This window comes from Hippopotamus amphibius, chromosome 4, assembly GCF_030028045.1.
Source record: "Hippopotamus amphibius kiboko isolate mHipAmp2 chromosome 4, mHipAmp2.hap2, whole genome shotgun sequence".
Lineage (NCBI taxonomy): Eukaryota > Metazoa > Chordata > Mammalia > Artiodactyla > Hippopotamidae > Hippopotamus > Hippopotamus amphibius.
The window spans coordinates 24,108,814-24,128,423 of NC_080189.1; the positions used below are offsets into that span (position 1 = coordinate 24,108,814).

General features: G+C 54.2%; 2 protein-coding genes across 5 annotated transcripts; one reads left to right on the plus strand and one right to left on the minus strand.

Moving 5' to 3' along the window:
• Positions 1–2,277: 2,277 nt before the first annotated feature.
• Positions 2,278–13,484, minus strand: IRF5 (interferon regulatory factor 5). Of its 2 annotated transcripts, none has more exons than XM_057731014.1 (9): positions 13,386–13,484; positions 8,073–8,281; positions 5,911–6,100; positions 5,427–5,479; positions 4,922–4,955; positions 4,473–4,742; positions 3,852–4,244; positions 3,650–3,768; positions 2,278–3,361 (listed from the first exon to the last, which is right to left on the minus strand). In XM_057731014.1, the coding sequence occupies exons 2-9, from the start codon at positions 8,265–8,267 to the stop codon at positions 3,116–3,118; spliced, it is 1,500 nt and encodes a 499-aa protein (XP_057586997.1). In that variant the 5' UTR covers positions 8,268–8,281; positions 13,386–13,484; the 3' UTR covers positions 2,278–3,115. The 2 variants fall into 2 exon arrangements, with proteins under 2 accessions (XP_057586997.1, XP_057586998.1); XM_057731015.1 differs by having other exon boundaries at positions 8,073–8,278; positions 13,386–13,478.
• On the plus strand, positions 9,941–15,103 carry LOC130851136 (MAGE-like protein 2). 3 transcript variants are annotated; one of them, XR_009053129.1, is made up of 3 exons: positions 9,941–10,196; positions 11,655–11,892; positions 12,705–15,103. XR_009053129.1 is itself a non-coding variant. In XM_057731019.1 (2 exons), the coding sequence occupies exon 2, from the start codon at positions 13,009–13,011 to the stop codon at positions 13,537–13,539; it is 531 nt and encodes a 176-aa protein (XP_057587002.1). In that variant the 5' UTR covers positions 12,098–12,166; positions 12,705–13,008; the 3' UTR covers positions 13,540–15,103. The 3 variants fall into 3 exon arrangements, 1 of the variants encoding a protein (XP_057587002.1); XR_009053128.1 differs by having other exon boundaries at positions 9,941–11,892; XM_057731019.1 differs by lacking the exons at positions 9,941–10,196; positions 11,655–11,892 and adding an exon at positions 12,098–12,166.
• The last annotated feature ends 4,507 nt before the right edge of the window (positions 15,104–19,610 follow it).

Here is a 19,610-nt window from a genome sequence, read left to right on the forward strand (position 1 = left end):
TGTGGAGCCCTGGTACTAAATCGTTTTACAAGGATGAAAGCCAAAATCCAGAGAAGTTAGACATTCAAGATTATGCAGCAAGGTATGCCTGATCTTGTGAGATGTGTTACTAGCAAATGAGAAAGTTGCCTTGTGAGAACATTCCTCTGACAAAAATGGGGAAAAGCTGTCAGTATTCTCTCCTACTCAACAAAGACTGAAAAGTTCTTTAGGTCAGTGAAAAGCTGAATAAGAGGAAGGAATCTTGAATTAAAAGGGAATATTTCATTGGATACAAGGATGAACTTGGTGGGAAGGAGGGAGGGGCCTGGAGGAAGGAAGTAAGGGAAACTGCTGGGTGCTGGAGGGGTGTATTCATCCCCAGGGCCATGAGCAAGAGTATCCTGTAGATTCCAACTTAAAGATTAGCAGAGGCCACCAGGGCAAAGGCTGCTACCAAGTGGAACTGGAGCGTAGCTGGGAGCAGTGAATGACAACACATTGTCCTGCCTTTAACCTCTAGAACTTATGAGATCTCTCGTTTTGGGGCAGGGGCAGGGGGTAGTGTTCATCCACCACTGGCTACAACACAGAGATCTACAGGAAATGATGGCCAGATGTGCCTTTGTTGTGTTTGCTTTCATTTTTGTTTTATTTTTAAAAAATCAAAATGTAGGTAGAAGCCCAAGAAAGATTTTCAGCAGCCACTGAGCTGCCTGCAGTGTTGGAGGTCAGTCCAGGGATGTTCGCCTAGTGCAGATGTTCCTGCCAAGCTTTGTAATTCATCTCCTTGATATGACTAGTGAGAATGCTGCTTTACCTCTGTGTCTTCTTTACAAAAACCATGAGAAACACAGCAGATAAATCCCAAATGAGGGACATTCTGAAATGTACCCTTAAAGCCATCCAAGTCTTCAAAAACAAGGGAAGTCTTAGAAACTGTCAGACCAGTGGTGGCTAGGGAGACATGGTGACTAAATGTAATGTGATCATTTGGATGGGAAGCTAGAACAGAAAAAGAGTATGAGATAAAAACTAATGAAATCTGAATAAATAATGGCATTTAGCTTAATAATGATGCATTCATTTTGTTTCATTAGTTGTAACAAATGTTCCATAGTCATGTAAGGTATAATGTAAGATGTTAACAATTGGGGAAACTGGGTATGGGTTATATAGGCACTCTTAGCAACTTTCATGTAAATCTGAAACTATTCTAAATTTGTTTATTTTTAAAAAATCACTAAAATCTGCACAGGTTACTTAACCATATAAAGATGCTCAGTCTTGTTTAATGAGAAATGGTAGAGATAACTATTTTTCACGTATCAGATTGGCAGAAATCCAAAGTTGACACTATAATCTGTTGAGACTGTGGGGAAACAGCCACACTCAGAGATTTATCAGAATTTTGCCAATACTGTATCTAGCAAAATTAGATACATATTTATTCTTTGGCCCAGAAATCCAATTTCTGTGGCTCCATCCTAAAGATATACTGGCAAAAATATGAAAATACATAAATATGCACAAGCCTGTCCACTGCAGCATTATGTATAATAACTAAAGATGGAAGCAATTGGAATACCCTGTAGTCAAAGGTAGTCAAAACAAAAACCTGCATCCAGTTAAGCCTCTAAAATCCAGGGTCCAGATCAAGGTGCCAATTTACAGGAAGCACAGGAGACAAAATACGTTAACAGAAGAGATGCAGTCAGCAGCATCTAGGCAAAAACAAAATGCAGAACAAAAAATGCAATTTGTTCCACAATTAAATGGCAAGGGAATAAAATTTCTCTGTCTTAAATTCTTAAGAGCTAGATATTTGATAGAAATTAATTAGGTGCAATGATATTGCAGGGTTGTTTTTTTTTTTCCAGGATGTGCTTGTCTTTTAGAGATACATACTATTTATACATGAAATACGTCTAGGATTTGCTTCAAAGTAATCTCAGGGTGGGGGGTGTGATTGGGAGTTTAGATGAGAAAGATTGAATTGATAATTGTTGAAGCTACTACATAGGAATTTCGTACCATTCTCCCTACTTTCACAAATGTTTAAAATCTTCCATAATAAAAAGATAAGAGCAAAATTGTTCCGGTCAGAAAATTACATCTATGAGCCAGATTCAAACAGTGAGCTACGAATTTGTATGCATTGTCCTAATATATTTCATAGCATATGAATATACATGAGGATAACATTGTAATGGCCATTAGTTGAAATTCAGCCCTTCCTTTTTCACCATTTCTTAGGGAAAACTGATGTGGACAGGATTTTAGGCTTTGCACACATTTTAAAGGTCTGCACCCTTACTTCAGCCAGCTTCCTCCTGGAAAGCAGAGCCAGCCAGCTGAGTGCTTATGAAGGCCCCCTGACTCATCAGCCTGGAAAGCAGGCCTTCCCTGTGTCGATGCCCCCAGAACAGGAGGGCAGGTGCCCTGAGACATACAGTCTAGTAGAACAGCATGGGAGCAACTGGTACTGGAAAATAATAGCTGAGTCTGTTTTTTAATATTTATTAATCCAAAAATACATAAAATTCCACTTTCTACCCCAGGTTCTTGGACTCTGAAGGGAGGTAGCTGGCAGCCTTAAGTATCTGGTATAATAGCTAAGTGCTCATCTTTCTCTCTAGAGGGAGAAAGATGAGGAAGTGAGGCTTAAGCTAGGGAACCCCAAAATCAGGCCCATGCCCTGCAGAGGACCTGCCAGGGACACCTGACCCACAACACCTGGCTCCTTTTGCCAGAAGAAATGGGGGCAACCACAAGAATGGGCCACTCTGAGGCGACTCTCTCTGTACAGCTAGGCCCCCTGGAGTCGGGGGAGTTCCTGCCCTCCTCACTGGTGCTGATGGCCGAATTCCCCCAGTTCCTGCACAGCCAGCCCAGGAGAGGCATGTGCAGGAAGGCAGAGTCCTCAAAGCAAAACCGGCTTCCAGCTTCCCTCAGCTTCTGAGGAGAACCTGGGACACGGGCCTCTCTTTCCTCTTCTTTGTGGCTCAGATCCACTTCCAGGAGATCCAGAGATAGGACCCTGCCACCCGTCAGATGCCTACTGGGGCCATCGCACCTCCACATCAGTCCGCACAGCCACCCAGGGAGCCTGGGCCAATCACTGTTTGCAGCCTTGTTACTGCATGCCAACTGGGTGCATGGGCCAGGATCCCTGGCCAGCACTGAGGCCTGGCACAGGAGGGGCTTGGGCCACAGGCTGCAGCTGCTGCTGGGACTGCCAGATGTGGTGGAGCTCCTTGAACTGTTCCACCATACGGTCTTTGAGGTCTGGGTTTGAGATCTGTAGCCGGATGCTATCCGCCGACCAAGAAAGCTCCCCTGAGAACATCTCCAGCAGCAGCCGAGCTGCTACAGGCACCACCTGAGGGGGCAAAGAGGAAACAGGACAGGGAGAGTCTTGGCAGGGCCGTCCAATCCAGTTGTGCGTGAGGGTATGCTCCAGGGGGCAGGTGGTGGACTGCATCCACCAGGAAGAAGGGGCACCGATTTCTACTTCATAAAAAGGCTGCTTATGTGTGGGCAGCACTGGTCCTTAACTCTGACCACTGAGTTCACACTACCCAGAGAGCCCTGTACCTCCACCCTGGGGCAAAAGATTCCCCAATATTCAAACCAGAGCAGTGTTGGGGGGTAGGCAGTGGGGGTATACCTGTACAGTGATGAGCTTCTTCTCTCGGGGTTTGCGGTCAGGCCACTCCTCCCCAAAGCAGAAGAAGATCTCAAACGGTGGTGGGGTGTTGGTCTGGCCCTTCTGGAACAGGATGAGCTCTGCATAGAGATCGAGACCCTTAGGCTGGCACCATGCCTCTGGGTGAAAGGAGGCCAAGAAGAGCACAATGTGGGGCCCTCACCATTGAGAAAGTGCTCCAGGCTGAAGAGCTTGGTCTTGACCTCCCGCTGGATGGGGTTGGGGTGTGAGCCATGCGCTGAGGCGCAGGGCCCACTCCAGAATACCTTGCACTGGCACAGGCGGATGGCATACAGATCCTGGCCTTGTAGCTGGAGGATGAGCCCACGGTCCAGGACATCCAGCAGCTGATTGGTATAAAAGCGCTGCTTGTCGCTGGGGATGTCCTCAGGGCTGGGGAAGCGCACTTGCTCCAGGCTCACAGGGCCAAAGAGCTCCACCTGCTCCTGGGTGGCCTCCAGCTGGCTGTAGAAGAGCCGGCAGCCATGGGGGTTGCTGATGGTGAGGGCCCGGGGTGGCCGACCCCGGTACTGGAACTTGATCTCCAGGTCAGTCACTGCAGGGCAGAGGGGCAGACCCACCCCGCCCGTGAGCCCCACGCCTCCCCATCCTGCAGTCCACTGGCTGGCTGCCCTCTCTGCCCCGCAGCCAGGCCATCACCGGCTCTCCCACTTCCTTCCCCCACCCAAGCAGGGACTGGCATGGGCACTTTTGTTCTTCATCTTCCTCCACCCTCCCTGTGCTGCTTTTCCCTGCCCAGCCCACCCGTGGGGTGGGTCCTTACGAGGCAGCATGTGGGGGCTGATCAGCAGGTCAGGCAGGAGTTGTTCGCCTGTGGGGGGCAGGCTGTTATCCAGGGGCCCAGGCTGCGAGCTCGGCAGGACCTCAGAAAGCAGCTCCCCAAAGTTAGCAGGGTTGCCAGGGGCAGGGCCCAGGAGGCTGGGGTCTGGAGCAGGCGGGCCCAGCACCACAGGTGGCTGGAGAGCGGGTGGCCACTTGACATCCTCTTTGGGTAAAGAATAGGGTGCCATGGCGGGGCCGGGCTGCACTGCTTCTACAGAAGGTGGGAGTGGACAAAGCTTTAATGCCACTTTTAGGAACAGCCTCCCAGACCCGCCTACTCCCAGCCCTGGGCCGCCCCCCCAGCCTCCCTTCAGCCCCCTCCCAGGTACCTGTGGTACCTGCAGCTCCTCCTTATACTAAACCCCCAACCACACCACCTCCCAGCCCCACCTGTGAGGCTCAGGCCTGGTAACATCCTCTGGAGCTGAAGGGAAGACACAGGCAAAGCAGGAGGGAGGAGGTCAGAGAGAGGGAAGGGTGGACAGGTTATTAAATTGATCCGATGCTAAAGAATGAGACCCACAAGGCAATTCCCTGGTCTTCAGCTTAGGCGAGGCCAGACCCTACCTCCAGGCCCAGCTCTGCCATCCCAGGCAAGTCACGAAGCTCTCTGTGCCCCAGTTTCCACCTTCTACAGGTGGTAATATCTACTAAGCCCCACCTGCTGAGGGTGAGACCATGTGTGAGCATGTTTTATACCAACAAAGTCCCAGGGAGGTTCAAGGTGGTGACTTTGTTCCTGTCCCCAGAATCCCGAGAGAAGAAACTCAGAGAAGAGCTGCAGAAACAGCAGCAGGGCTCCAGAGGAAAGGAACTGCTCAATCCTACAGCAGAGTAGGACAGCAGAAACACCCTAGCAAGGCCCACCGCATCAGCCCAGCGACCCTGAGCTCACCTCTTCCTCTTCCTCCTCCTCCTCCAAAGTGTAATCGTCACTAGGCTGTGACTCTGCAGAGCGAGGGAGAGAAAAGAAAGACAGGAAGAGAGTCAGTGGGGGAGGGGGAGGAAGGCCACCAGGACTCCATGTGGCAGCTCCTTCTGTGGCTCCTCCCCTGCCCAGTGCTGCCCAAACAAAGTGAGTGAAGGGCTGCACAGCCACTGGGCATCACTAGGGACGCCTCCGACCCCACAGCACTCTGCTCCCTGGGCCACCCGACCTACATTCACTGGAGCCAAGAGCCAAGAACCAGGATGGGTTGAGGAAGACAAACGTGGGGGCCTGGTCCATACCAAGCCATTCCTGGCCTCGTAAATGATCCACTCCTGGGAGCCTTGGGTGTTATGACCTAGCAGCATGCCCCCAACCACTGCTGTCTGGAGGGGCCCTGGGCTTTCCTGCACAGCCTTCTAGACAGCCCACACAGGGCCAGGCAGGATACCTGCAGGAGCGGGGCCGTTGGAGCAGACCTCATAGATCTTGTAGGGCTGAGGCGGCATGTCCCGGGGCCCATCATAGAAGAGGCGAAAGTCACGGCTCTTGTTAAGGGCACAGCGCAGGTTGGCCTTCCACTTGGCCGGATCGGCCTCGTCCACCCCCTCGGTGTACTTTCCCGTCTCCTTGGCCCAGGCCTAGGGCAGGAAGACAAGACAGGTGACCACAGAGAACCTCACCCCTCACCAAAGCCCCTCCTGGCCAGTGGGAGTTGCTGCTGTGCGGTGAGACCTTTAGCACGTTGGCTGAGCCCAGGTGTCCAGTTTGCAAGGTGGGAGATAGGAGGCCAGTTCCTTGGGGCTCCAACAAGCTAAAGGAAATCTAGGTGCTTTGAAAGGCATCATATTCACTGGCCCTAAGGTGGCAAATAGGTACAGCCTCTAAGCAGGATGGAGTAACATGGTGGCTTAGAGCATGGGATCTGGAGCAGACCTGGGTTTGAATCCGGAATCTGCTGTGTGCCCGGGCATGTCACTTTGCCTCTCTTTGCTTTGATCTCCCCCAACACAGTGCCTACCTCACAGTGTGGTGGTGAAGACTCAGGGCTAATGTCCATAAAGCTCTCTGAACTGTGTCTGCACTTGGGTTGGAGTCACTTCAGCTGTTGGTATTATTATTATTATTATTATTATTATTATTATTATTATTATTTTTGACCTCATTGCTCGGGCTTGTGGCATCTCAGTTCCCCGACCAGGGATTGGACCCAGGCCATGGCAGTGAAAGCGCTGAATCCTAACCACTAGACTATCAGGGAACTCCTGGTATTATTTTGGAGGGCAATTTGGTTAATATCAGGATTACAAATGTTTCTGCCCTTTAACCCAGCAATTTGACTTCTGGGTATTTATCCTTTTACAGATGCAGAAGCTTCCACACAAAAGTTTGCACATACGAAGTTACTCATTGCAGCTCTGTTTATAAAAGAAAAAGACCCCAAATAATCTAAATGTCCATCAATGGGAGCTGGTTAAATTATGGCCAACCCATAGAATGGAATCCCAGGCAGCAAGAAAAAAAAAAAAAGAGGAAGTTTTTGATATATGACATGCTGTAATCTTCAAGAAATGAGGTGCAGAAGAGTATGTAAACATCTACAATTTTTGTCAAAAGTTGGGGAAAGGATAGGTACGTATTTGCTTGTGTATGCTCAAAACATCTCTCAGGAAGGATAAACAAGAAACTGATAATACTAATTGCCCCAAAGGAGAAGGTTGGGTGGCTGAGGGACAGTCTCCCATCAGGGACACTTTTTGCTGTTAACCATTTTACACTTTTTAAATGTTGAACTGTGTGACCATGTTACCTATTCAAAAATAAGAAATGGATTTGAAAGGAACCTTGCAAAGGTAAATACCAAGTATAAAGACTAAGAAATACGCAGCCAAAGCTTTGAAAATAAGCATTCCATTTGACCCAGAAATGTTTAACTCTAGGAACTAATCCTAAAGGAAAATCATTTGTGTCGAGGGTGAGAGTTTAGAGGGCGTCCATGGCAATGTGGTCTTCAACACAGAGACATAAAAGCAAACTGAGGTGTCCAAAAACTGGGACTAGGTGACTAAAGTGTGCTAACCCCTCCTGTGGAATGTTCAGTGGTCACTAAAGGTGTTGTGGCATTTGTTGGAGAGGAAAGCTAGTCCTGATGTTGGGTGAAAAATACAGATTATAAAATGGAATCTATGGTTTGACTTCATGTTTGCACTTCATATACACACAGATGCAGAAAACTAAAAATATAAGCAAAAAATATTCATAGAAGTTACCTCCTAGTATTAAGATTACAGAGGAATTCTGTGGTCTTCTTTTAGTGTATGTGTACACCAAACGTGCACCCTGGACATTCACGTGTAAGGAAAATGACACAAGAACAAAGAGGAAGAGAAGGAGTTACAGGAAGGTCTCCTGGGGGCCCCTCAGTCCTCATCTTGCTCTGGGGACCAGGTTAGAAGGATGTGCCCTGTGATGATGCCTGCGGCCCCTTGGCCCAGGCCTGGGGTCCCCTGCAGCGAGGCAGTTAGGAGAGTGGCCAGTCTGAGATATAGAGGGAGTTCTCTTCTAGAGAGGGGGGCCTGAGAGGTCCAGGCGGTACCCCTGTCCAGGGCTTACCTTGAAGATGGTGTTATCTCCATCCTGGCTGGGACCATGCCGCGTGGCATGGCGCCAGGGGATATAAAAGAATTTCTTTTCCCCGTTGACCCACTGAAGCCCTGGGTACTGGCAGCTGTTCACCTGGGCCACCAGCCAGGGCTTTAGCCGCACTCGGCGGGGCGGAGGAAGGGCAGCAGGGGGAGGCTGGTTCATGGCAAAGACGTCTGCTGGAGAGAGCAGAGGGGAGCACATCAGCAGATGTGCATTTGGGCGCTCCCTGCAGCAGAGGATGTGGGCCATTAGGGCTTTCCCTTCCTCCCAGCACGGGGCAGCGTGCGCGGGGGCTGGGGGGGCGGGGAGCTGGAGTCACTCCTGTCCATCCAGGTGCTCAAGTCAGTTTTCCTCTCCAACCATCAGCTTTCCTGTCACAGGGTCCCTGCATCTGGGCTTTGTGTTTGAGAGAAATGAAGGAGGGAATGTACAGCTCGAGTAGATGCTGTGGGTGCCCCACCCAGACACCCTGTGCCAGGCGGGGCATCAATTCCCCAGCTGTTGTGAGGCCGGCACAGCACAGAGCTGCCCATTGCCAGAGAACCGCCCTCAGCTGCCTCACTCCAGGGCCAGGCCCACCCTCCCACTCTGGGGAGACAGCCCACAGCCAGTGGGTGACGGACGTACGGGGACCAAAGGCTGGTCCCCTTGCTTCAGGTGGAGCAAACATGTGCTCCAGGCTCCTCATGGGTCTCCAGCTGAGTCCACATCCTTGCTTATCTTCCTTCCTGCCCCACCCCCCCTCCCGACCATGCTCCCCTCCCTCTCCTCCGGAGAACCCCCTCACCAAACCACCTTCTAGGAAACTCAGCTAAGACAAAGGCAGAACCTGTGCGTCAGGGAGGTTTCCATACCCAGTCCTCAGAGCTTCCTTTCTTAGTTTCCCTCAGGGATGAAGCATCCCACCCTCTCTTGACCTGGACATCTTGACTGACAGAAATCCCATCAGCCAACTCCATCTACCGCCTGCATCACTGGCAAGGACCGCGGCCACCAAACCTAGAACTTACCCTTTTAAAGCCATCAATTTCTAGATTCTGGCTACTCCCACCAGCCATGCATTCATTCAGCAGCACCTAGTAAGCACCTTATGTTTGCAGGCCCTGTGCTGTGGGATCCACAAAGGCAGGGTCTCCTGGAGTGAGTGCCACACTCCTGGGCCACAGTCTCTGCTTCCCTGGTCAGAGGCCAGCTGGCCACACAGAGCCCCTGCCTCCTCTCCTCCACCTGCAAGCCCCTCTCCAGACCCAGGACTGAAACTTCTCTTCACTGTCCTGAGCCCCCTCCTGCCCTGCTCCAATCCTGGGTGGTTTCTTCCCTGCCCTTGCCCTTGCCCTTAACCTGTGAGTCCAGGGTCAGAGACAGAAAGGACCGAGGCGTCACAGACCCCTGTCCTGAGACTCAGAGGGGACTCTGTTGCTGAGCAAGGAAGGAACAAAGGGCTGAGCCGCGATGAGAAATCAGGCTGCCTCCCACCCAGGGCTCTAGTTTCTGAGCACATGTGAGTTAGGTGGGCATGCAAGCGTGCGTGTAAGAGGGCACACGCTGCCCCGGCCTCTCCTGCTTCCTTGGTACCTCTGTCCACCACAGAAGATGCTCCACAAGTAATGGAGAGGGAGTGGTGGTGATGAGGGTGGCATAGGGTTGGGGTGGGCCTGGGTCATTCCCAGAGGCCATGCTTCCAGGAACAAGGGTGCCAACACTTGCTCCCTGGGGTGGGCCCCTCTCCAGAGTGCCATGGGCGGCCCTGAGCTCTTCTCCACTGAGATGAGTGGTTTGGGGCTCTTACTCTGCCTTTGACTGCCTCCTCCCCATCTTGTTTCCTTTCCAGATGGGCGGGCAACCTCTTCAAGGGCAGGAGCGCCTCCGGCTCTTTCTTCTTCCTCACCTCCCGTCCCCCCTCCTGGGCACCCTGCCATTCACTGAACCAAAGTAGGACTTAAGAAATGTCAGCCAGATGTTGGAAGCATCTTTCCTCCAGCTGTTTATGACTCCCCTCCTCCAGCCAGCCCTGCTTTCCCCAGGACCCTCCTCTGACTCAAAGAGGGTGAGACCAGACCCAAGAGGAAGGCCGCCGGGGCTGTGATGCAGGTGAGGATCTGAGGAGGGCAGGCCTGTCAGGGAAGGAATGACTGAAGGAAATGGGGCATCTGGGTGGGTGAAGTGAACACTCAGTGGGGTGGGGATGAGAGGTACCACCATGTGACAAAGAGACTAGGGTTGAAATCAATACCAGGACAACTTCCACTGAAACGGACTAGACCCGGGTTGAAGAACTTTCTAACAGCTGACGCCACCCAACCACAGGCTGGACTGTGGCAAGGCGCAACGGCTTCTGGGAGTACACAAGCCCTGGTGGGCTTCCTGGCCTGCACTGGGACACACACACACACACATACACACCCCCCATCATGCAAGGCCTGCTTTGGAATTTCCCCTGAAATTCCCTGCCCAGTACCTTTTTGGGTTGTGGCAGCTAAGTACCACCTCCACGCTGCTAAGGAATCTCGTGTGCAGGCCTCTCAGAGCAGCGCCCAGCGCTGGGCTTGGACCAGAAGGGTGGGAGAGCACCCAGCCCTGCCCCCAGGCCTCAGAAGATGGGTGGCTCGGTTCCCCTTTCTGCACTAGCCTCCACCCAGCCCCAGGGGAAATGAAAGTGGCCAGACCGGACAACTCGGAAAACTGACTCACTGTGAGCTGGGGGAGGGAAAGGATGTGGAGAAAATCACATGTGGGTCCCCCAGACCAACTCTCCATCTCTCACCCTGTAACTCATCCCTCAACCCCCAAGCCTGCTGGTGGTCACCGTACGCTGTGGCTCACAGCATCAGAGGGCCTCACCCAATCCTCATACCTCCCCAAGGCCTGGGTCCTGCAACAGAGGGGTGACAGTCACCAGTAGCAGGCCATTCTGGCTAAGAGAAGGTGGACAGAGGAAAGCTCTGTTGACACAGATGGCAAGGCAAGCTTCCCAGATGACCCTGCACACATGGTCAGGCCCGCAGCTGTGCCAAAGGTGGTGCAACTGGGAAGCCAGAAAGGCCGACTCCTCTGCCCAGGGCAAGGAGGAAGTCAGGGCGAGTCCCACTGCCTGGCCCAGGACAGCACTGCTCTTCAACACAAAGGTTTTGAAAGTATAACTCTGACCTGTTGGCAGCAAGGTGCAGCCCCTTCAAGCAACACAGGGAGGGGCTCTGGAGAGGGCCTCCTATGACAAGCCTGACCAGGGCCAAGAGAGTGTCTGTCCAGCACAGCACCAAGACCAGGATAAGCGGCAGCTCCCCAGGGAGGCTTTCTCCCACCCGGAGATAGGCTTAGATCTGATTCAGACTATCCCAATGCCAGGAGTTTCGCATTTCAGTGCCTTTGTGCCACATCCCTACATTCCCTCCAGATAGAAGCAGGCACCCAGATTCGCAGGGTGTCCCAGAAGCTATAACACAGTCCTGAGAAAGTCCATCCTACACCCTCTACCCGCTGCTGGGAGGAGGACTTGACATTCCATCAGAGGGCAGGCTGGTCAGGGGGTCTGCCCTGATTCCTTGACAGCTGAGCAGGTCTGCAGCCCGCAGACCTAGCCTTGTGGATTTGAGCCCTGGAAAGCAGGGAAAGCCAGAAGCGCATGCATCAGCTTCCATGGAAACATCAAAGGAGGTGTGGCCTGCTGAGGACCTGAGGAAGCCCCCATAGGTGAAAGGGCAGCCCAGGAGCTCCTCCTGAGATGGGGAGGCGCCACAGCTCCTGGAGTCCCAGGAGCCAGCCACCAGAGGAGCCTGGAACACTGTGGGTATGTGGGGACCCTAGGGGAGGAAGCTCTGCAGCCCCTAAGAGTGGGCGGATCAGCAAACCCTTGCACCTCCCGAGTTTGTCTGATTCAGACGTCTCCTCGCAAACTCCACACCAAGCTTCTGGAGAAAGCGAGGGGTTCCCTGTGCCCGGGGCGACATTAAGCCCCGCTCCCTCCAGGTGAATCGACCACACCCTGAGAATAGCTGAGGCTCTGGGGCAGCAGATGCGGCGGGAAGGAGCTCCTCTCGGCTTCCTTTCCGGGGCACGATGGGGTAAGGCCAAGGCACAGGGGGAAAATCCCCAAGGTAGGGCCTTTAGGTAAAAAGAGTGGTTTCCCGTAGCTTCCCTTGGCTTGCTGGGAGCCGGCCCGGCTGCCCCTCCCGAGGCCTCTAGCTTCCACCATCGGCCCCGCCCTCGTCCTTACTGGTCCTGGTCACTCATCCCAGCTCTGGGCGCTTGGGGAGCCCAGGCCCGGCCCTGCCCTCGGGACCGCCCTTGCAGGTGCCTCCCTGGGCCAGCCCACGGAACCATCCCTCTACCCCGCCCGGGGCGCTGGCTTAGGGTCTGCCTCTTGGACCGCTTCTACGGCTGGTGGCGCCCCCGCCCTCCTTCCCGCTCTGATGTGCCCAGGGTGGCGGCAAGGCCAGGAAAGTTCCCCATCCCTCACCCCCACCCCCGCCCCCGCTCCCGAGTGCCGGATCCGGCCCCTCCGGCGTCTTGGAGACAACTGCTCCGGTGGCCGGCGCAGGTGTTCGCCATCTCCTATCCCGCATCACGGCCACACTGGTCTCACTTTCTCTCCACTTTTAGGCTCTAGTTTCGTTTTTAAGTTCGGGGGAAGGCCGTAAAGAAACTAGTCTAAGAAGCATCGCGCCCGTGGTTCTTCTCTGTTAGGAGGGTCAGTGCCTTCTTTTCTCGGCCGCGAATCGAAGGATGACCGGCGCCTGTGCCTGACACCATCTTCCTACACACTCTGCCCGAATTCTTGCCATTGGCCTTAAGATCCACGGAGGATGAACCGTTTAAGCTTCATTCTCTTCGTGGAAAGGATTAGGGGTGCCCGGGGAAGAGGTATCCAAGCGCACAGAAGGGGGTAATCGGGGCTTGCCCCTCCATGGCCCAAGCCGGGCGCCCGGGCGCTGCCCATCCTTGGCGATGGCGAGAGGAAGGGAGAGGAGCAGCAGAGCTGGCGCCGCTGGCAGCAGTGCTGACTCCGCCGCCCGCTCTTCTGGGCTCCCCGGGCACCTTAGGGACGAAGGCTGGTGGTGTGGGGCACGCCACGCTCATCAGGACAGAGGAGGCATCTTGGAGGCCGCCGGAACGGCGGGGCGCGCCCTGCCTTAGGCGTCCCTCCCCGCCTCCCACCGAGCTTGGGCGCCAGGAGGAGCCGGAGGCTGACCCCTCCCGCCCGCCCGCCGCGCTCCAGTCCCTCGCCCGCCGCCGGCAGGTGCCCCGCGGCGCGGAGAGGAGCGCGCGGCAGCCGCGACCTACCTGCCTGAGGTGCGCCCGCGTAGCTGCGCCCTGGAGCAGGGGCCAGGCGGTGGGGCCGAGCTGCGCCCTCCTGGCGCTGCGCTTGTCCGCCCGCCCGCCCGCCCGCCAGGCACTTCCGCATCACCCGCCCCCGCCCCTGGGCCGCGGCCGCTGAGCCTCCGTGCGCGGACACCGCCCCGCCCTGCCCGCTGAGCCACCTTGGGGTCCCCGCGCAGACCAAGCGACCGAGGGACCGGGCTGAGCCTCGGGCCAGGCCGGCCCCCCTGCAGCCCAGGGCCTTGGAGGAGACATCCGGCAGCGAGGTGGCCTGGACGGACCCCTGGGCTCCTTCAGCAATCTGGAAGCACAAAATAGTCGTTCGACAGCCCCAGTCCCCCGCCCCACTCTGCCGCAGTGCTCGGCTGGGCCCGGGAGCTTCCCGGCCTGTCCCTCCCGGAGCTACACATGTATGCAGGCACTGGCGATCAACTGAGCCAAGTACGAGCGCGGTGGGGCAGACGGATAGACAGCCCCCGGCCCTCGCCTCGCCCGCCAGCGAACGCTTCCGAGGCTCGCCCCGCGCCCAGCTGCTGGCACCCAGACTCAGACCCCACCCCATCCCCGTCCACGACGCGCCTGTAGACAGGGATCCTCAGGCTACTCTGTTTCTTTCTAATTCGCCCCCTTGGCACCTGCTTGCCCCAGCTCCCCCTCCCCGATCGTTTTCGGGGGGGGGGGGGGAGTGCCTCTCAGAGTCAGCGCCTTGGTCACTTGTCCCACCTCCCGATACCGTGGCCATCCATCTGCCGTTATCAATGTTTTTCGGCTCCACAGGTGGGCCTCCCTCGCCGACCTCAGCCTTCACACATCCTGTTCCCTCTCCTGGAGCATTCTTCGCTTGGGAAATCCTGCTCGGCTTCAAATTTTGTTTCAGCATCACCTCCTCTGGAAAGCTTGCCTTGACTTCTCTTCCTAGGTCGGGTTCGCGGGCTCTGAGGCTAGTCTTCGCTGGTTTTCACTTAGGATTTAATGTCTGATTTCCACTAGAATCAGCCTACTCAGGGATCACTCTTCTATTTTCTATAGTAATGGTTAATAAAAATATTTTTAAAGGAAGGAAATTTATGTCAATTGATTAAATTTTAGATAGAAACTAAAATATATACATTCTAGAAAGTACTGTCTGCTCTTTAAAGCCTGTATTTTTTTCTTTTCTTTTTTTAAAATTAATTTATTTATTGGCTGCGTGGGGTCTTTGTTGCTGTGCGAGGGCTTTCTCTAGTGAGCGGTGGCTGCTCTTCGTTGTGGTGCGCCGGCTTCTCATTGCCATGGCTTCTCTTGTTGCAGAGCATGGGCTCTAGGCGCTTGGAGTTCAGTAGTTGCAGCACGCGGGCTCAGTAGTTGTGGTTGACAGGCTCTAGAGCACAGGCTTGGTAGTTGTGGCACACGGGCTTAGTTACTCCAAAGCACGTGGGATCTTCCCAGACCAGGGCTCAAAATGTGTCCCCTGCATTGGCAGGCGGATTCCCAACCACTGTGCCACCAGGGAAGTCCCTAGAGCCTGTATTTTTAACAAATACAGGCGTATTAGTTGATGAATCAGAACTTTGACCTTGCCCTCCCGTCTCCATCTCCATAGGAAAACCTGGGTTGGTCTTTACCCCTGATCTGTATCATCACTCATTATGTGTTGTCTTTTTCCTTCTCTCCTGCATCTCGCTCCCTCTCCCTGACTTTTGTAGCCCTAATATAAAATGGAAATATAATTATATGTATTTCATTATTTGCATCTGCTGAATATTTCACCATTTTATATTTTTAAAATGTAAAGTGTGGATGCAGAAAGTGAGGCTAGGGAGATTGTTTTATATATCTTTCTTTAAAAGTGAAACTGCTATTTAATTGAAAATGGGTCCACCCCCCAAATACGAACCTTTCTTCTTGGAGGTCAACTGTGTTTAATAGAAAGTATTTTATGTTGGACTAGAAAATGTACCTGAAGCAGTTATCAAGAAGAGCCTTCTTTTATTGTTAAATGCCCCACACAGTCTAAGGGAGCACAAGACTAGGATTCTGCACGCTGCGTCCCAATTATCCCCTGTCCTCAGGCGAGGCCCCCCATGCTTAGGGTCTCTGAAGTTTGTCCAGAACCATTCAGGGGCTGTGTGTAGAAGAAGGGGCACTGCACTTGAGCTTACATCCACCTCTGCTGCGTTCAAGCTCAACAACATTAGGTAGGTCCTGTGACTGTCATTCCCTGTGGTAAAAGGAGGGTGATGTTATCGAGATCACAGCATTGGCATGAGGCTCCAGGGGTAGAGTCTATGCAGGGGCTCTGCTCAGCTTGGGTCCTGCCTTCCCCGGACCAGGGGAACCTGAACAAAGAACCGCTCATGGCATAAGGAGGAAGGGGGGTGGGGACAGAGAGCATCACTAGAGCTCCTCCAAAATTGAAGAGTCCCCTTGCTTCCGGATGTTGTCTTATGGTGAAGCGCAAGCAAAGGGGAAGTGAGACTACACCAGTGACCCCCATGTGATCACTCCCAGTTCCCCGCAGTGGGACCAGGGCACACAGGGAACAAGGAGACTTGGCCTCCACAGCCCCAGGAGCCTCAGCAGAGATGTGTGTCCAGGCCTCTTATTCCCAATGGTGAGACAGCCCCTGCCCCCCTTCGCCTGGCTGGGGCATCAGATTGAAGGTGTGGTGAGATGCCTGATTCGGGTGGAAGCCACCGTGCGTATGTATATATGTGTGTGTGGGTGGGGGAGCCACATCACCAAAGGGAACCGAAAGAAGCCCGGTGTGAGTGGTGGGGAGAGAAGATGCAGACCCAGCTGGTAGCTGGACAAGACCCCCTCCCAACTCTGGACCTGCCCCCCTCAACACAGGTCTGGGCAGAGGACAGCTGGCTTTGCCCCCAGGACCTCCCCTCCAGGAGACCCATCCCCTCAGTCTGGGCTGTTGGGCTTCCCCAGGCTGGCCTGGTCCTCGGATGCCCCCCTGTTTCTGGGAGCTTGTTGGCTAGACGCTGGGCTCTGGACTCCAACAGGGCTGAGTTACACTCTGGCTCTACCCCTCAGGAATTGTGTGACTTTGAGCAAAGCTTGGACTCTCTTGAAACCCCCATTTCCTGCCTGTGGTGTGTGAATGAGAACATCACTGTCACAGATTGACTGTGAGGCCTAAATTTAACCAATGCTCAGTGAGCGCCTCTTGCATGCCAGGAGAAAGTGGTGAACCAAAGTCTGCTTTGTCTAAACACCCTGCCCTCCTGGAGCATCCATACTATGGTGTGAGCTAGACAGTAAATGCTTCAGTAACAAAATTGGCGTAGGGGCGCTTTGTGGGTCATTGCTCAGGCTGAGCAGAGGCGCCACACGATCTGCCTTAGGGTTTTACGTGGCCACTCTGGCTCCTGTCTGTAAAGTACTTCATACCACACCTGACACACGAAAGTGGCAGCTTTATTATTACCGATGCCTAGGATGCCACAGCTAGGGCTTCCTTCCCCTTTCTTACTAAATTCTACCTCCTTAGAGCATTCTGAGGTGTGAGCTGGAAGTCCCCCACTTGGCCAACACTCTCACACAGATGCCTCTCGACCTCACGTCCCCACCCCACCCCCCCACCCCATCCCCAAATGTGCACTCTTTCTGTCTCTTCAAATGGTCTGAGTCCCAGGAAGCTATGTGGCCACCCTTGTCCATCCCAGGCCCTGGCTCTGTGCCCCCTTGACCCTGCTGAGAACAAATGCTGCTTCCCTTTTCCTTCGTGGTCAGTCCCTCTCCTCTCCCTAATTCTCTGCAATCTGGTTCCCATCCTTTGCCATGAATTCTACTCTGGACCTGGGACCCACAGTTCCAGCAGTCCCTGGAACCCTCAGGTACACCTCAGAAAGGCCCATCTCTGCACCTCTTTCTCACTTAAACTCTCAGATCCCGAGGTTTCACTGTTGCCTCGGTTTCTCACCATCCCCTGTAAATAAATGCCATGGAATTCCACTGCTAGCTCAGCTTGGTATCTTAGCATCCTCCCCGACCCCGCGCTGCCTCACCCCTGCCCTGCCTTTCAGTGCAACCATCATTGGTCCTTTGGTTGATTCTTCCCCCACTTGTATCTTCCACCTAGACACCAGGATACCTCTCGCCAAGATCCATATCTTCCCACCCTGCCCCTCAACTGCCCTTGGTCTGATTCAGACATTGCTAAAATCTGCTTAGCTCAGTGTTTCACCTAAACCACTTCCCTCACCACTGCTGGGCTGTGTCAAGGAAGGGGCCTGGGCCAGGGCCTCCCTCCTTCCTCCTTGTCTGGAGGACTCATTGAGAGCATGCAGCACTTGGACAAGTAGGAAAAGAATGAGGAGGAAGTCCAACCTGGAAACCGCAGCCTTCCAAGCAATGGGAAAGGCTGAGCCCCTGCTTTGTGGGGACAGAGGCCACCCCAGTCCCACAAGAACCAGCTGTGGACTTCAGTGTCCTCTCTTGTCCCAAACAAGACTTGTTGAAGCCCAGAGTCCATAGGTGTCCCCTCCAGGGAGAGGGGTCCCATCCAGATGCACGAGGACCACCCACCCTTGATGTGGGATGCATGGGGCCCCGTGGCTTATCAGCCAGATTCATCTCAAGCCCCTGCAGCTTAGAACCAGGGCTCGGGATCTCCCTGGGGCAGGACTGTTGTCCCTCTAAGGTGGGAAAAGAGGGGGGACTCAGTTGTGTCCAGGATGGCAGGGTCAGCCCAAGAGCACGGTGGGGCTCTGCTCAGCTTTTATCTGGACATCAGGATGATGGAAAGGTGACAGAGCCACCCTGGATGCGAGGGGACTCCGGAAGTGGCTCTGGGAGTCCAGAGGAGGCGCTGCCTGGCCTGGAGTAGCTGAGGTGTGAGGTTATGGGAGGGGGCAGGGGGCATGATGTTCGTCCCATGTGGCCTCTCAACACTTCACCATGGGAGGGGTTGTCCCAGCTGCCCTTCTCTGGCCTCCTAACAGGCGGTCTGGCTGGGGCTTGTGGCCTGAGCATGTCATGTGTGTGGTAGACACAGGGGAAAGAGCCCTTGGGTGCCAGGAGCCAACAGAGCTGTAGGGAGAGGTGTTTGGTTCTTGCCAGCCCGGTACCCCTGGGCCAGGGCTACCACTCTATAGGAGTCAGGCCTGGGGGCCCTAAATGGGGCACCCCCCCCAGGCTTCTCTGCTGCTTCTGTGCTTCTGATGCTGGGGGCAGAAAGTTAAGAAAGCAGAGAACCCTGAGGGCTGAAGGACCCCGGTGGGGGCGCAGAGCTCCTAGAGGAGGACCACTCTGTTCTCTTGGCCCTCCCAGAGAAGGGGGGTGTCAGGCCTCACTAGAGGGGAGCCCGGAGGGAGTTCTTACCAGGCCCGTGTCCTGGAATCTCAGTGTTCCACAGTTTTCCAAGCCAGGAGCCAGCTGGAGCTCTGATGACCACCCAGGCCCCCTGTGCTGGGCAGACTGGGGCCATAAGGGTGCTGGTGGGCATGCAGGACCCAGGTCTCTGTGCCAGTCTGAGGACCAGTCTCCCCTATTTCCTTCAGCTTATCCTCCTCCCTTTCTCCAGGAGCAGCACTTCCAAAGCGGCAGGGAGGCTGACATGGCCTGACAGCTTGTCCAGGGGCCGTCAACAAGGGTGGAGGTTGGCGCAAGACAGGAAGAAGAAAGAGACTCTTGCTCAGGTAGGAAGGAGCTTCGAGGGACTTCCTCATTACCTCCCAACTCACTGCAAAGGCTTTGCTATGCAGTAGCATGTTCGGGAGTGACCAAGAGGACCGGGCAAGAGGGTAGTGAGCCCAGGGATCCTGGGTCCACCTGGAACTTGGCCATCTAGAGAGCAACCGTGCTTAATCTTGCGTTCTCACTGCAGTTCCGGGCTCGGGGGTCAGGAAAGAGGCTACGGGCCTCTTGCAGAGGGACAGCGCATCTCCAGCTATGGAAAAGAGACAGGAGAAGCACCACCAGGCTGGTGAAGGCCCTGTTGGAAAGGGACGCAGTGTTCTGGAGAGGGCAGGCCACACGCTGGGCTGGCTGCAGGGGCAAATACAAGCAGGTAATACTAATGAGCCCTCAAGACATGCAGGACACTGCTGAGCACTTTTCATACATTATTGAATTTAACTGTCACAACCAGCCACCATGAGGCGGGCATCATTCGTACATATCCCCATTTACAGAGAAGCGAGCTGAGTTACTTGCTAACCTTGCAAACCTGAACAAGTTACTCAGCTTACTTCTTTG